The sequence below is a fragment of the Neodiprion pinetum genome, chromosome 1 (genome assembly GCF_021155775.2).
Source record: "Neodiprion pinetum isolate iyNeoPine1 chromosome 1, iyNeoPine1.2, whole genome shotgun sequence".
NCBI classification, from domain to species: Eukaryota; Metazoa; Arthropoda; class Insecta; order Hymenoptera; family Diprionidae; genus Neodiprion; species Neodiprion pinetum.
This window is the reverse complement of record NC_060232.1, coordinates 25,967,413-25,983,397: the sequence shown is the minus strand read 5'-3', so window position 1 is coordinate 25,983,397 and position 15,985 is coordinate 25,967,413. Positions and strand designations below refer to the sequence as shown.

The window sequence follows — 15,985 nt, the reverse complement described above, 5'->3', positions numbered from 1 at the left end:
GTAGATATAGCGTTAAACGCGAGCTTCTACAATATAAATGTAAATGCGATAAAAGCGCAAGTTGGAACATATATGCGATAGGTGCCGATGTGTGTGCCGTGCAAGACTGGAAGCGCAAGTGTCATGTAATATCGAGAGTAAAACGCGCGCTTAAGCGAGTCGGTACCAGCTTTTGTATGGTAATCGTTACAGAGGTTGAAATTGTCTCCGAAGGATTTCGACGTTTACGATTCGACGCTTGATTTATGCTGTATTTATGCCTTGGCACCTCTTTGTTATAACAACGAAGTTCCGACGCATGTATGGTACAACCCTTGTGTACGCCCAGTGCCAGTCCGGCTGCTTCTCTTACGCTTGCATTGCATGGTATAAGCGATTCAGTTTTAAACGTCGGCCTCCCTTCGCGGCTTCGAATTAGTCAGCTCATCCGACACCGGGATTCGAATCGCGCGTTAATCTTAATAAGCAATTAAAATAACGTCTCACTTTTACCATTCGTTCACTCTTCCATTCGCTCAGCACAACGAATCGCAAACTCTGCGCAAATTTGCAAAATAATCACGTAAATTTAGCCGCTTATTTTTTTTTTTACCTAATTTAAACATTATTTATCGCACGTTGAATTCAATGATCCTGACGCTTCGCACGTAGTTGGAGAACTTGAAAAAAATCACGTTCCGAAGTCATGCAAATCTCACATCCTGGCTTATACATGGCAACGTAAAATTAATAAAGCTCGCGTTCGATAATATTTTAATTCGATCACGAAAAGATGAAATAAAAGAGGTTTTTGCGTAAATTTATTGCATTTTATTGATATTTGTGGACCATGGATTTTGATTTTGTGGATAGAATGGAAAAGTGACTTACTGGCTTGTGCATCTTAGGACCTGGACGTTAAACGATTGGCATTTATATGTTAAAATTATTCATAATATGGAGGAAAACAGTTGCGATCTCATCTATAATACCGCGATATATTGTTACGTTGTTTTTCACCACGAGATGGTATACAGGCTAAGTAATAGGCGCACGAGTGTATATGTAATACTTGCATCTATATTCTAGAAGTGCATAATTAGCGGCACGCTACCGCGTTATAGGTAGTTGCATCGGGGAATATTCCTTGGATACGACGAGACTTGCAATTTGCCCCAGATCAAAGCACTCAACCAGTTATTATGGTGTACCTACTTACTTAGTGCCGAATCAAGTATTAACACACGTAATTTGGAATAAGAAAAGGAGAAGCAAGTTTCTGGGTAAAATTCTTCTCTGAAATCTATCGCATACAAACAACATCAAGATAATTTATAACAGAAATTTTCGTACTACTCGCAGGAAAGAAACTCCTTCTTTTCTAAAATGGAAATGTCTATACAAAAATTTGATATTTTTGCAATTATTATTTCATTTATATGAACAGATAAAGAATTCTTTCATTCATTCGATAATCCGACAACGATAATTTCCTAATTCAAACGTGTTTACGTGTATTTTATTTTCAAAAAATTGGACTTCACTGAACGCATGCAAATATTTTCACGTCTCTGAATAACTTTACACATTCTAGAACGAAGTTCAAGACAGCGTGAAGTGTTTTTTTGCGGCTAGTTCACTAGATCGTTCGTACTTTTCTTATCTCGGGGGATAAATCCTCTCATAACCGTTCTACAATTTTTTTTTTTATTTGGCCACAGCGCGAAGCGGATCGTTTGCGGCGGCGTTAACGGCCAGAAGACATGTATCTGCATCACGGAAAAAGCTGTACAATCTTACGCATCATTGGCCAAGCGAAAATATTTTCAATGAAAATTTTTTCAGCCTTGTTTGTTATAATTTTCCATCAATTCTGCACGATTTTTTCGTTTAAATAACTGTGCACGAATCCAAAACGGTATACTCGCCTCGAATTATACATTAACATGATTAGAACTAAAGGTAAAAATATGATCAATGAAGAACAGTTTAATTAATTCTTTGTTTCTTTTCCCGGGATTTAAGATGAATTAGCGACAAGCACTTGACGATTTGTATTTTATTTTTTTCTACCGACGATGAGAATACCGTGGCTCGAGTTACAGGCCGATGTGACTCTTTTCAGTATTTCGCACACTCGTCTCGTTTGTACAAAGTATAATTAAATCGAAAAGTGCCGAGGTATAAAGAGCGAAATGTAAGTACGCGTAACAGGTATTACATTATATACCTTAGCAGCGCGCAATTATTAGTCAGGTATATGCATACTGTGTGTGTAAGGCAAGGCAAAACGGTCTCCGTTCCTTACAAAATAACAAAGCATCGTTCCAAGATGGCGATGAAAGATAGGCGAGCTCAGCCGAGTACGAGACACGGTATTCAGTCGAAATGACCGACTAGAAGTACGTACTTAGGAAGGAGTGCTCACGCGGAGCAGCCGAGCGTAGCTCCTTCTGATGCAAACCTTTCTTTGAGTAAACTTGTCTCTCCTCCACTCTCCTTGGCGCTATTTTTATTTTTTTTTTTCTCTCAATTTATATCCCGCGCCGAAGCCAAGCTCGCGCCATTTTATCAACACACATCTGAAGTTTGCTCCGGAAGTGAACGATCCGCGGTGGTAAGAAGAGGAGGGATACGAAGAAGAAGATGGGCAAGGTAGGTTTGCGAGATAAGCGTTACAACGCCGCGTCAGGTGGAATTAGCAAATTTCTGCAATCTCTTACAGACATCGCATCTTTCGTGGGTAACAAGCCTTCGCGAGGCGAAACCTTTGCTTTAATGCACTTTGTTTTAACGCATTGGAACGATGAGCAGCTTGTGAGTCTAGCCATAAACTGCTATTCTGTAATCCGCGATACGTGCGTGCGGTTAATAATATGCGTACCGATACGTAACTGCGCAAGTTTATCTTAGCGGGGTAAAGAAACAATCACACGTACGTTCGGCGTGTGAGAGTTATAAGTTTTTTGAAATATTGGCCGGTGTAATCGCGAAGCGGAAACATCGCGTCAAGCTGTAACAGCGTGTTGATCAGTCAAAATTTTTGGCAGACACGTAATTGGACTCATGGATGGCAGGTGTATGATCTGCTAGAAACTAACAAACTAGCAGAATCTAGAAACGAGACTTGGCCCGGTTTCAAAGGCGTCCGCTTCTCTCCTTTCTGCAGATCAATGCCGCCGCGAGCTCGTTGCCAAAATGGTGAATTAAGTGTTTTCTCAGACGGAGCACACCTGTTTCTCTTAAATCTCATTACTTAGCTCTGTGAGTAAAACCGAGTGGCGTATACGCTGGGAAACTGTGATCCTGGCGCAAGTCTCTCTCTCTCTCTCTCTCTCTCTCTCGCTCTCTCTCTCTCTCTCGCTTCAGCATCTAGCCACGATTTTAATTGGTCGCTATAGATACAGAGCAGCGATGCTATTTATAATCGCAGTCATTAGTTCATTGCTATCTTCTACTAAACAGTTGAGCACCTATCGCAAAGACTTTGATGTATCCTCTGCGCGTCCTCTCTCACACTCTTAAATTATCCTCGTTTTGAGAGTACTAATTCAGACGGATCACCGCCGGATGTCGTACGCGTAGAATTATCTTCATAATGTGAAACGTTTGTTCAACCGCGAACACGCGTCTTGAATGTAAGGTCGAGGCGTACAATACGCCCTAAAAAGTAAAACGATTTATGCACTTCGAATAATATATTTATGTACAATCGTCGGAAGAGGAAATTGCAGCAACAAATAGCTACGATAGATAAATTGTGTGGTAAATTTATTGCATTCATAAATTAAATAAACAGTGAACGTATGGTAAATTTACTATTCCAATTACTTCCAATACAATGTAGGAGGTTCGTTGCAGAAATTTGCGACAGTTGAAGGTTGTCTCGATGTTTTTATACAGAATTGTTTTACCGTACACGAGGATGCATAATGAATATTTTAATTACAAGATCTGTAAATAACCCAACAGAATTTTATCGCTCATGTGAATAAATAAAGTTTCATTCGTCGGCCGCGAAGAATTTGTTAACAAAAATTTTCTTGTAGAATACAAGGTACTCGAGTTTATTTAAAGTCACATTTATCGTCTTGCAAAAATGTGAAATATCATGTTATTCGTAAACCAAATGATTCGTTTATTCAAAAATCTTAATTCACCAGGAGGTTAATAATGGATAATTTATACGAATTCGTGTAATCCAAATAAACTGTATGATTAAGTATTCCGGAATATTTACGCCGTAGGAATGAATCATACGCATAAAGATTTCAGGCATGTCGTATAAAACACGTACTCATTACGACTATAACAAGGTGAAATAAGAATAAACCTCACGTCAGTTCAAATAAAAAGCGTAAGATCAATTTATTTCAGTTAATATCCGTACATACCTAAAAAGTGTAGAAGAATAATTTTTTTCCCAACAGAGTTTCTCAAGAAACGAGTGATAATTTTTCTATTTCGAAAGATGCTCCGTCTTCCGTTAGTGACCGGTGATCGAAGGGGTGGAAACTTTTACCATCACGACGGCGTGCCGTACGAGATAAACTTTTTCCCGAAGTGAAATTCCGGCGGCCTGACATTATAACAAGATTTCGTGGAACAATTACGAGAAGGCACGAAGTGGAAGTTTCTAGCCTCGCCGTTGAAAATAATTACACCTAAAGTAAGACGCGTAGGGTATAACTATGTATACCGATGTTCTACAACGAGGAAAGAAAATCCGTGCAGGCGGTAGTCAAAGGCAAAGGGGGACGGCGAAGGGCGAAAGGGCGCGGCGAGGGAAAAACTGAGGCTGCGAAGAGACAGCGATTAGTCAAATGAAATCTTCCGTCACGTCTGAGCAGCCCAGCGGACATTAAACATGCGAGCGACACGTGTCGCGATGCGCCTTTCGCTAACAAACGCGGCGACGAGATCGGCCCTCGGTCTGTGGGTATAAGCGGCGCGTATCCACCGGTCCGAAACGCTAACAGTCCCCGAAACCGGCGTTGGAAGTCGGAACGACCCGGCCCCAGAAGACGCATTGGAAATAGACGGAGACGGAGGAGGCGACTCGACTTCTTGTTTCATCCGACTAACCGCCTACTTAATTAAAACGGCATTAAGAGAGAGTCTCGCCTGCATTTTGCGCCCCCTTGAATGTCAAGGAAACGATCTCTTCTCCGTCTCGAGTACGTACATATGTGTTACTTTGTGTTTGGTTACGTGAACGCTTGCGAATACCTCGCGGAAATGGAAACGATCCGTTTTACAATTGCGATTATTTTTAGGGTTCCGTAACTCGAAAGGGAGAAACGGAACCCTTCTGGGATCGCTTCGTTGTCCGTCCGTCCGGCTGTCTGTTTGTCTGTCAAGATCATTTTTCTCAGGAACGAGTTAAGGTATCAGGTTGAAATTGATATTAAATACCAAGTTCTACGTTCCCTTGAAGGTGTACAAAATTCAAGCTTCTAAGTCAACGCAGTAAAAAGATAGAATATATATATAAAAAAAAAAAAAAATAATTAAGTTGTCCGCTTGTCCGATTTTTTAATGGCGGATCGCGTTATAAGCGTAGTAATTTCATTTGATACGCGAATTGTTGATGTGAAAAAATAATTCGTTGAATAAGCAAATTTTAATGACTATGTAGAGATAGCAAGAATTTTCACTGCAATAGTAAAGATTTTTCAAGCATAGCCAAGTCGATTTACCAATGTAGGGAATGCGTTTATATTAACCTTACAAAATTCTAGCTATTTCAACAAATTTTCCTACTGTCTCTATATTAACTCAAGAATTTGCTTGTCCAGCTGATTATTTTTTTCCATGTCGAGGCGTATCTACAAGTTTGTGAAAAAAAGCTATTACATGCAAAGTAGAAATAGGATTACATGTTGCAAAGCTGTCCAAGTGTCAAATAATGCGTGACTCGTATAAACTGTCGAAAAAATTAGCAATGGTTGGAAACAATTGTTAACAAATCTCGTAACGTCAGATGGCCTTATCTTCTTCATTCAGTGATTATTGCTACATGCCTCAGAACCGGCTAAAGAACGGTATTAATTTATTAAGCCGTATGCATTGTAGGATCGATCCTCGTTTCATTTTCCTGCTAATTGTTAATATTTTGTAAGGGCAAAATGGAATATTTCAAGACTAATCATTCATTCTTCCAAAGTGAGTTAAAAGTAATTGCTTCTGTATTTTATTAAGGTGAGAACAAATCGCTGAAATTTAGAAGCGTATGCAACCTCACTGAAAGCGTACGCCAAGGCTTTTGTCGTTGGTAGTAGTTTTGAAACTGAACGTTAATTAATCCTACGATGAAAATTACTGGGAACAAACAATTATAAATTCTTATATAAATATTTTCTATCGGTTCGTTTTATTACTCCCGTCAAATTCGTTAACTAATAATAAGTAACTAAGGTAAAACAATAGTTTCCGAAATCGTTCTGCATTTGGAACAACTTGATTAAAAATTAGAAAAAAGTTTCACTAGATCGAATTTCGTACCGTAGATGGAAAAAAATAGCGTGTCTTTGCAATCTATTGACGATACAGGATGGACATGGTAGGAAAGCTCTGTGTTTTATCCGCGGTGATCGTTGCCTCACTTACCTCCACCTCTGGGTGGACTGACGCCGGTGTCTGCAGTGCCGACAAAGGTTGAAGCCTACCAAAGAATTTCTACGTGCCGACAAAGGTTGAAGCTTAGTAAAGAATTTCTACGTGCCGACGGTCGCTTTATACCTTTAAAAGTTAAGACAAGACTTACCTACAGTTACTGTTATTAGCACTGTATCAGCGGTAAGAAACATATCAGCGTTAACGTAATCAACTAAAAATCTAGAAATCAGATTAAAAGAATGAAAATTTACCGAAGAATTGTAATTATGGGGGAAATAGAATATTGAAACAACGTAACACTGGAAAAATTCTTTTTTTCCGCAACAGTTACTTCATACCGGAGCATACGTCGATCATCGTCGTAATAATCGCAGAACACTGCTGAAATTAATATAAACTGTAACAAAAAACTTGCGTCCGTTGTCCGTGATGACACTCTATTTTATTCACCTGGCAACAGGTTATCCTTGAAATCTCATGATTATGCATTTCGTTTATAGCATTTGCATATGGAAACGTTACAGTCCGATTTCAATTATCGAACCTTGCCTTGTCACAAGGGAAAACGAAATCATTGTAACGACGACGATTCACCGAACAAGTCACGAAATTTTTGTACTCGGTCGTTCTTCGCAAATCGCTAAAAAGAGGTAAGTCGACAAAATGGATAAACAGATTTTTTTTCTTGCAGACATATATTGATTAAATCAAATGTGGCAAAAGAATAGATATTTAGATTCAACGAAATGTCATTTGACTAAATAAAGCAGTCGAAAGAACAAAAATTTCTATTGACGAATGAAATCGCATTTATTGGAATTATGGAAACATTTCCGTTGCCATATGTAATCGCCAAAACTTGATAAATTCTACTAGTTTCTTTTTCTCTTGCGAATGCTCTACGTTTCAGGAGAGTGATTGAAAAATTATGGAAAACAATAAGATTCTTGCTCCGTGCTTGACAATAATTGTACGGTATTTTGCAAATAAAAAATTTCGCAGGGCTGAAAAACACTTTGGAAAATGCAGTAAAAGAGTCATGATTTTCGTCCAGCAGTAAATCGTATAATATTCATTCACAGGGTCTGGAACATGGACCGCAAAATAATTTTTTCAACGTTGTTACACGTTCTGGGGACCGTTTGTCACTCATCTTCGGCGGATACACCGGAAAATGCACTTGTCCCCAGGACTGAGATCGTGGAGAACGGCAGGCTCGCGGAGAACTGGAGCGACAAATTACCGCATTCTACGGAAGACGTAGATCTGAGCGGTCTGGGTTTAGAAACAGTGAAGCTGACCACGTTCGCAAAATTCGATGAATTGAACGCCGTCAATTTATCATCTAACAAATTGTCGTCAACTAGTGAAATAGCGATCGCAGTTGAGCGCGTGAAGCCGCTTACTTTGGACTTATCACACAACGACTTGGGCCTCACAATATACAGAGAAAACACGCTGCTTTTATTCGACGCGATAAAGTACTTTTGGTCCATCAACTTGTCGCACAATCGCGTACACGGACTTGAGATCGACTTCGACGTGGTTCACCTGAATTTGTCGAACAACGAGATTAAGTGCCACAACAGAATTAAACGACATCGTTTTCACAGCGATGAGATTTACGTCGCGACTTTGGACCTTTCCCACAACTTGATCAATTGTCAGTCAAAGCTTTTCTCCGTGCACATCAGCAAGCTCGACATGTCGTACAACAAACTAGATGGCATAGGGCCGGAACTTTTCGAGGGACTGAGAGGCTTGGTTGAACTAAATATTACCCACAACAATATTCGATATATTCATCCACGGGCCTTCGTGAACAAAACGTACATGACCAAGTTGAATCTACGCTCGAATCATTTGAGAAACGTCTACAGTCTAGTTTTCCGTTCAACTTACAGTCTGAGGTTCGTCGATTTGTCGGCAAACAGGCTGACTTACACCCATTGGTACGATGCATACCCACAACTTGAAAATACATCATCCACGGAAGTCGGGGTTTACGTTTTGGACGAGCGCCATAACCGATATCCGTTCATTACCGAAGATATAAATTAATCTCATACACCGATCTCAAGCCGACGTTCGGCTTTTCAGTTGTATAATTTTGAATTGCCCAAAAAAATCAAGTTCCTGGATAGCTTCTGAAATCTCTAATAATTTTGATCTAAAAAATTTCGTACAAATAAGAAGTTTAATAACACATGTTTCGTGTTTGAAACGAATTCTAAATTTTTCGTATTAGGCACATTTTCATCCGAATCATAAGAATACGATAAGACCTTTTTCGCAAATTGTCGAGATACTTACTCTTCAAGAAAAATCTACTTTTGTCATATATTCGATACAAAAAAAAAATAACGAAGTTCTACTGAAGTAAGTAAAGAATTTTGATTTCCTTTAGATCAGGAAAAGCAGAAAATATTTTGCTATATATCTCTAAATTCTACAATAAATCGTATCGCTATTGACGATGATTATACAGCGGTTCCAAAGTAGCTACCCAAAAACGAGACTAAATGATAATTTTCAAATCGTTCATTATAGTAAACGTTGAAAAAATTGTGAACGAAAGTAACATATATGGTAAACGAAGGAAGGAATTAACTTGGCAAATTAGTAACTAAGGTGTGTAAAACTTGAAAATTGTGTAAAGTACCTACAAGCTGAACACTTTTGAATTAATTGTCTGTATAATAACGGTACAATGTTGCATCGATGATCTAAAATCAATTTCTTTCGTTTTGTTTCATGGTAATCAGATGATTCATAATTCTTCTTCATTGCTCGAATTTAAGGTTTGTCTTCGATTTTCTCGCATGGTCGATCTATATCCCTATGTATCATGTATTGTATACATTTGTATTCTCTAAAAAGAAGCTGAAGATTCAACGTAAAGCTATTCTTGCTGCACTGCGATAAAATTAAAACTATGAGGCCACACTGAGTAGTTTCTAAAAATTCATCCACTTGCATTTCATACCTTTCAAAAGTTAGACGACTTTTTGGCTGCCCTTTCTTCGCAATAAATATTGCAAATTGTCCATAAGCTGTATCGTTTGGTTGTTTTTCGCCTAGCTTTCGTCAATGCTTTTATCAATCTTGTACATTTTTCTGTTGTAAATCATGATATTTACAGGAATTGTTCTCTACTTAATACAATCAGAAAATTACATTTTATCGTAATGCGACACATAATCAGAAAGTTCTCTCTACTTTATCTGCAGTATTTGTGAACTTGTTAATGTTAAAGTCCACCTGTAAAACTGCTAGGTATCTGCAGTGCCGACGAAGTTTGAAGCGTGGGTGGGTATTAACGTAATTCTTCACGCATACGAGCATTTAATAGCGTTGAAAGTTAAGGTAGAACTTACGTGTAGTAACTGTTATCCGAATAAGAAACATTTGAAATGTGAAAAAGGTAACCAAGTGCCAAAATCAACTCATGACGAAAACGTATGAAAAACTCATCACCAATCTCTGTCGTGAAATCAGGAAAGAATTGCGCGTTATATATATTCTCAGCGTAAAGTATCATCGTAAAATCGAATCTCGTTGTTCCGTCATACGTGTAATGACATAGAAACATCGTTCCGAGAGCTACGAACTTGGCAATAGCTCATTTCAGTAATATCTTCAGCAGATAAGCAATTCCTATTTCCCAGTGAAATTATATTTATTCGAAATCAGCGCGTTCGAATTGAAATTTCACTCGAGTTATCACAACTTCAAATTCACTCCTGACGCAACGGACAACGGCAACCAGACAAACGCGGTTCACCCTTTTTTAGAGAACGGATCTATGGCCCGCAGTTTAGAAAAGGACACAATGTACGATATAAGAAGAGCAACAACGAACTTGGCGAGTATTAGTCTTTCTAGTATTTGACATGTAATGCAAATTCTGATTACACCGTTTAGAATTAACCTGTTGCGTTTATAGTATATCCGGGAAAGTCCACATCCAACTCGATCAATGTCGAATCCACAATCTTCTCGAATTCTTTGTTAATATTGTATCTATTTCTCAAGACGCAGTAGATATTGAATGTTTCTTTCAGATCTTTACCTCACGTGGTTTTCTCGATGTATGTAAAATTTTCAATTTTGATGATTTCTTTCGCAATAAATATTTCTTACTGACCATAACTTTCGAACACTAAATTCGACTATCGAAGTTATAAAATTCATATTGTTCTTACTGAAATTCATTTTTTTTAAATACATTTCATTACTCAAAAATGTACAACACGCTTCGAACAACGAAATTATACGTCGAAATACTGTAAAATTCAATTAACATTTTTATTGTCTTGTTTTACGAAATCAGCTACAGGTTCTACATAAGACGCTATAGTTAATACCTCTGGATAACACTTGCAGGATTCCGTTGTTACCGATTTTTCTTCGGCAATCGGTAACAAAATTTCATAGATTCTCGACGAAAGTCTCGCCGTTAACCGAAGAATCTAAAACCGGTTATCCCAGGGTGAATTTTCGTAACCAATACTCGGAGGGTAAGTGGGATTGGGACCATAAAAAGTCGTGGTAGCGATTCGGCAGCTTCTTTATCGACGAGAGCCGTTTAACACGCAATCCCATAAGACACACAAAACCCAATTAAGCAACGGATTAGGATAATCGTCTTCAACAGTCTTCAGTCAACGGTTGCGCGTAATCCTTTTGCATTACCAATCAACGAAATTTCAGCAGTCGAATTGGAACATTTGTAACTCATGATAAAATTCACTGTACGAAGCTTGTTGAGGTTTTCTGAATTTTGCAATTGCATATTAATGTATTTCACAAAAGAATTGATCAGTTTTCAGAACAGACAGTCCAAGTGTCCGAAAATTTATTCGCAAAAAATGTGATGCATTGAAAATTTTAGAAATTAATTCCATCCTGATCGCAAATCCAAAACCTATGATCCCGCGTTAATGTAACAAAAGCTCTTGCACTTTAGCAGAATGTGATTATACATCGTAGACAAATTTTATCTTTGTTCATAGTGGGCGTGATTGATTTCTCCGCAGTAAATTTACCGTCCATACTTGCAATAACTAGTCTAAACGTAGCAGTTAACACCGATAAAATACAACTGGAATTGCACATTGTTAAGCCTGGCAGACCATGGTAAAGATTTCTTTGCAGCGATGCAGTTCGTATAGTGCGGGGCATAAAGTATAATGTAAAACTGAGAGCCGACGCAGAAATCGGTAAAAATTCTAGGAAGCTTAAATTAAACCGCTTCTTGTTTTGCAATCGTATTCGTTTTCGCCTAAGAGCGTTCCGGTGTTGTCCACAATCGAAAGCATAAACTGTCCGGGTTCCAGGTACGGCCCTATCGATATTGGCGCCCGTCTCGAGCCCCCGGCACGTGGCTTATCTTAAGAGGCACCGTATTCGGCCCTGCGGTTTTAATTCAAATAAATTCAACTTGACGAAGGGGGCAGCCTTTTAACATTCCTCCGATAAGACTCTGAACGGTCGACCGACGCTCACCGCTGCATCATATATTCGGCTTCGCACCGAACGTGCAGTGATTGTTTTTATGTTGATTATTTCTTATTTCCCCTAGTTTTTTAGACCGTAAGTTTCATTTTTCCTTTCATTTTAGACTTCATGTGATATTTTTTATACTTATTGTATACGGTTTGCATTACATTATATCGGACAAGATCGCCGTTACTCGTTCAACATGCCGCGGTAGCAAAATGTTGATCTGTTTCGGGCTCAAAAGCATTTTTTTTTCTGTTTTCAAATCCAAGCTTGTATCCTGTAACTGCGAAGAATTATAATTTATGAGACAAGTTTTATGAAACATTTTTCCGTTACCAGTCATTGAAAATCCAAGATTTTTCAATTACCACCATTGTTCTACCTCTTTGGTTTAAATGAAGTCAAAAATTGCTGTCGTTCAGAAAGCTACATGCACCACGATTCTTGCAATAAGGATTTGAAACATTTTCGCAGTCATCCTGCAGATAGTATAAAAAATAGACTTTGCACTCTGGTGATTAATTATTGAATTACACCAGTTTCTATTTGCAAAAGAAAAGAAACCGAAGTCAAAAATATGTAACAACTGTGTTAAAACTTAATATCAAAACTAATTGTAGAATAAATTTTTCAAAATCATCAAACTTCCTCAACTAAAACTTTATTTGAGTATTGTCAATTGCAAATCAGTTTTAACAATCAGATTGCAAATTAGATTACAATTTTTCTTTGCTTTTTTACCGTGATAGGTACGGAATTATTTGAATTTTTGAGGCAAACTTCCGCAAGATCAGCATTTAGAAGAAGATCGTAAATTTTCGACGTTATTTGAACCGATATCTTGAAAGATAGATACTGCATACATTTAGTCTGAATAGCCAGGGATATACTCGCTTCACGAAACCTTATCGACGGTTCAAGCTTCATGTGAATGGAAAATGTAGAGTTTTACAATGACAATGTATCGTTTTAAGAGAGTATAAAAATAAAAGTACCGTTATACAACCTTGCAAAAGCATTGATCATGCCAATGAATGTACACCGGTCAGTCTTGATATTATTTGCCGAAAAGATCAATTGCTGCGGTTTTGTTGTAAGCTCCGCTTGCTTATGAGGCATGATAAACGTCAGCGAACGACCGCAAATCCAACGGTATATAACTACATTCGGCTCTTAGCGCGTGACACGCAAGTGCAAGCATGAAATTCTACAGAGCAACGCTCAACAAAGATAATCCGAAGTGAAACGAACTCTCGTCCGTGCGTCGGCGACAGGTGCAAGGAAATCATTTGGCAATTTAGAGAATTTAGGAAAGCTTTGTGCGCCCGCCAATTTGACGAACGGGTGACCAAATGTCGATGTGTTTTTTTTTGTTTTTTTTTTTTTGTTTTTTTATATAATTATTTCTTACTTTCCACTACCTCTAAATTAGTCACTTGACTCGCGATCTGGATGAACGTCGAGTTTTTCATCGTTTACAAACGTTATGCCGTTACACGCATCGTAAGTGAGGTGAGCCGGGGGAAACAAAATTGAAGGTATAAAGAACGGCCGTTGGAAACAATTTCCCTTCGAGAATGGATCTACGATTGTATCTCCGTTCAACTCGAGATGACCCCTCGAAAAGCGTGTTACACGTACGTAACGCACAGGTATGTATAGGTCGACTTGTGTTCAATGATTAAAGATAATGATCTTTAATTAACTCGGCGTCTGCAATTCCGTAGAAAAACAATATCCTGTCGAGTCGGGTCGCTTCGCGAGTTTCTGGCGAGCCGATTCCCCTGCACTCTGCGCAGAAGGGCAAGGGAATAATATCTTGCATCGCACACGTTATACCGTGAAAAATACGAGCTGTATGCAGCCAGGTAAGTCTCCGTCTGAGGTTGGCCTGAAAGACGCCCCCCCTCCTCCTCCTCCTCCTCCCTCCTCCCGCCCCTCGCCCTTATTCCGAGGCCATTTACCAACGTTTAACTTTGGATCCAACCTTTTGGTTGCTGCGTCGATGCAGCGCTGCAGCGGGAACAGCGAGGTAAAAAAAAAAAAAAAACAAAAAAACAAAAAAATAAAATTAAAAAAATTTAAAAAAACGACGAGGAAAAAGACAAAAGGGAACCGAGTGAGTGAGTTAGTTCGGATCCGCTCAAATTGCCCGGCCATTAGTGATCCTGGTTATTACGTCGATCGTTTTTTCTTCAGTCTCATTCTCGACGAGTCGTCGTCGGCCATCTTGGAATAATGGAATATGGAATTAAGCCCATCGGCTGTCGCTACGTGATGTCTAAAATTTTGTATTTCGTTTAATTGCACTTTGACGCACACGTACAAAGTATTATATATCGGCCTGCACGAATCCACGGGACGCTGCGCGATTATTTTCACACCCTGGACATCGCCGTTGTTGAGGTGTTTTGAGGACAGGATCACGTGACCGATGTAACAGCGTTTAAGAGAGTTAATCTCATTTTTTTCGCGTAAGACCACGATTCGATTTGAAATTATTTTTTTTTGTTATCTGGAAGTTCCGGTATTAAGAAGTACGCTCTCGTCAGCTAGGATCAATCAATTATCATGTAAATCGATAATTGAATAATTTGATAAATTTCACCTCAAAGCCCGTCTCACTGTAAAATAAATATGTGAAAAATCTGTACGATATTCGATCAGCCCTAGCTAACCGGAACGCACTTTTCGCCAATGGTACGATTATTTTTCAAAAGATTCGAAATCGATTGGAAGTTTTAAGAAAAAATTATCACGATTTTGGTAAAAACTGTTAAATCGACTTGAGTTTTTAACGTTAGCTTCTGTCATAAATCGGCACGAGGCTCAACTCGTCCATAAAATCCTCGGACTCAGAACACCGCTTTGTGTCTTGCTCCTTATATACCCGCATTTGTATTTCCGTTTATGGTCTATATACATGTATACCTATATATGAGGCCTGTGAGTATGTAATACACGTATACATATATGCAGACAGACGAGGGTGTATCATTACCCATAATCCGTGTAGCAATCGATCCCATCGAACGTATGACCGGTCATTTCTTCTGACTCTTGACCCGCGGCCCTGTAATCAAACGTAAATCGTGTCCCGCCATTTTTTGTTCCGCTTGATCTTTTCAAACGCGCACCGCGGTTGCCGCAACCATTTGTTACAACAGTCGCAATGCCGATAGGTCGGCCCATTACGGTGTGAATAGAAACTTTAAATGTCAAATCTGTATCAGAGCGCAATTAACTATCCGGTGACTAATACACGCGAGGTTCATACTCAAACCTAGGCGTAATATAAGAGGAAAAATATTATTTTACATTTGGGAATGTTGCTCGTCTCTTGGGTTCAGACAAAATATTACAAAGCTCAAACTGCTGTCACGAATGCGGGCTACCCAGTCTCGGTTTTTGAAATAGGATTTTGGAGAATCTTCACGCAGAATTACTTAAGTAATTTGGCTAACAAGTTTCAGTAAATCTTTTTCCACCCTATAAGATTAGATTCAAGTAGGGTTATAACGCGATGGTCCAAATATTATCCACATTTTTGGGGAACTAACATCAATATATTACAGTATAATGTAAGGGACATTCTCCGTCAGTTGAGCTACTTTTTTTAGACCCTCTCGGAAGACGCTCGTAATTTGCTACATTCTAGTACTTGTTTTTAATGCCGAATCAATGCTTTTAAGACAAAATTTTTTTTTTTTATCCAATAATTCATCTAACCTTGATTGGGTAGGTCTGGCAAAAAAGTTTTTGGCAGGAAAAATAATTATGGTTTGATAGATATATCTGAAATATTTTTTTTATCCAATTAGATACCTTCGGTATTATTCCTAATTTTATATAACATTGCGGGCGTGTTAAAATAATCGCTATA

General features: G+C 38.6%; 1 protein-coding gene across 1 annotated transcript; it reads left to right on the top strand.

The window, feature by feature from the left end:
• Window positions 1–5,100: 5,100 nt before the first annotated feature.
• On the top strand, window positions 5,101–13,038 carry LOC124220449 (phospholipase A2 inhibitor beta-like). The gene is made up of 3 exons (XM_046629343.2): window positions 5,101–5,156; window positions 7,098–7,247; window positions 7,680–13,038. The coding sequence occupies exons 1-3, from the start codon at window positions 5,125–5,127 to the stop codon at window positions 8,656–8,658; spliced, it is 1,161 nt and encodes a 386-aa protein (XP_046485299.1). The 5' UTR covers window positions 5,101–5,124; the 3' UTR covers window positions 8,659–13,038.
• The last annotated feature ends 2,947 nt before the right edge of the window (window positions 13,039–15,985 follow it).

What these genes read in the sequence shown, in the direction of transcription:
- LOC124220449 (XM_046629343.2), top strand. Translation starts at nt 5,125, where the DNA reads ATGTCAAGGAAACGATCTCTTCTCCGTCTCGA. An exon ending in CGATCTCTTCTCCGTCTCGA is followed by an intron (nt 5,157 to 7,097) that starts GTACGTACATAT and finishes TTTCGTTTATAG; the next exon opens with CATTTGCATATGGAAACGTT. An exon ending in TCGCAAATCGCTAAAAAGAG is followed by an intron (nt 7,248 to 7,679) that starts GTAAGTCGACAA and finishes ATTCATTCACAG; the next exon opens with GGTCTGGAACATGGACCGCA.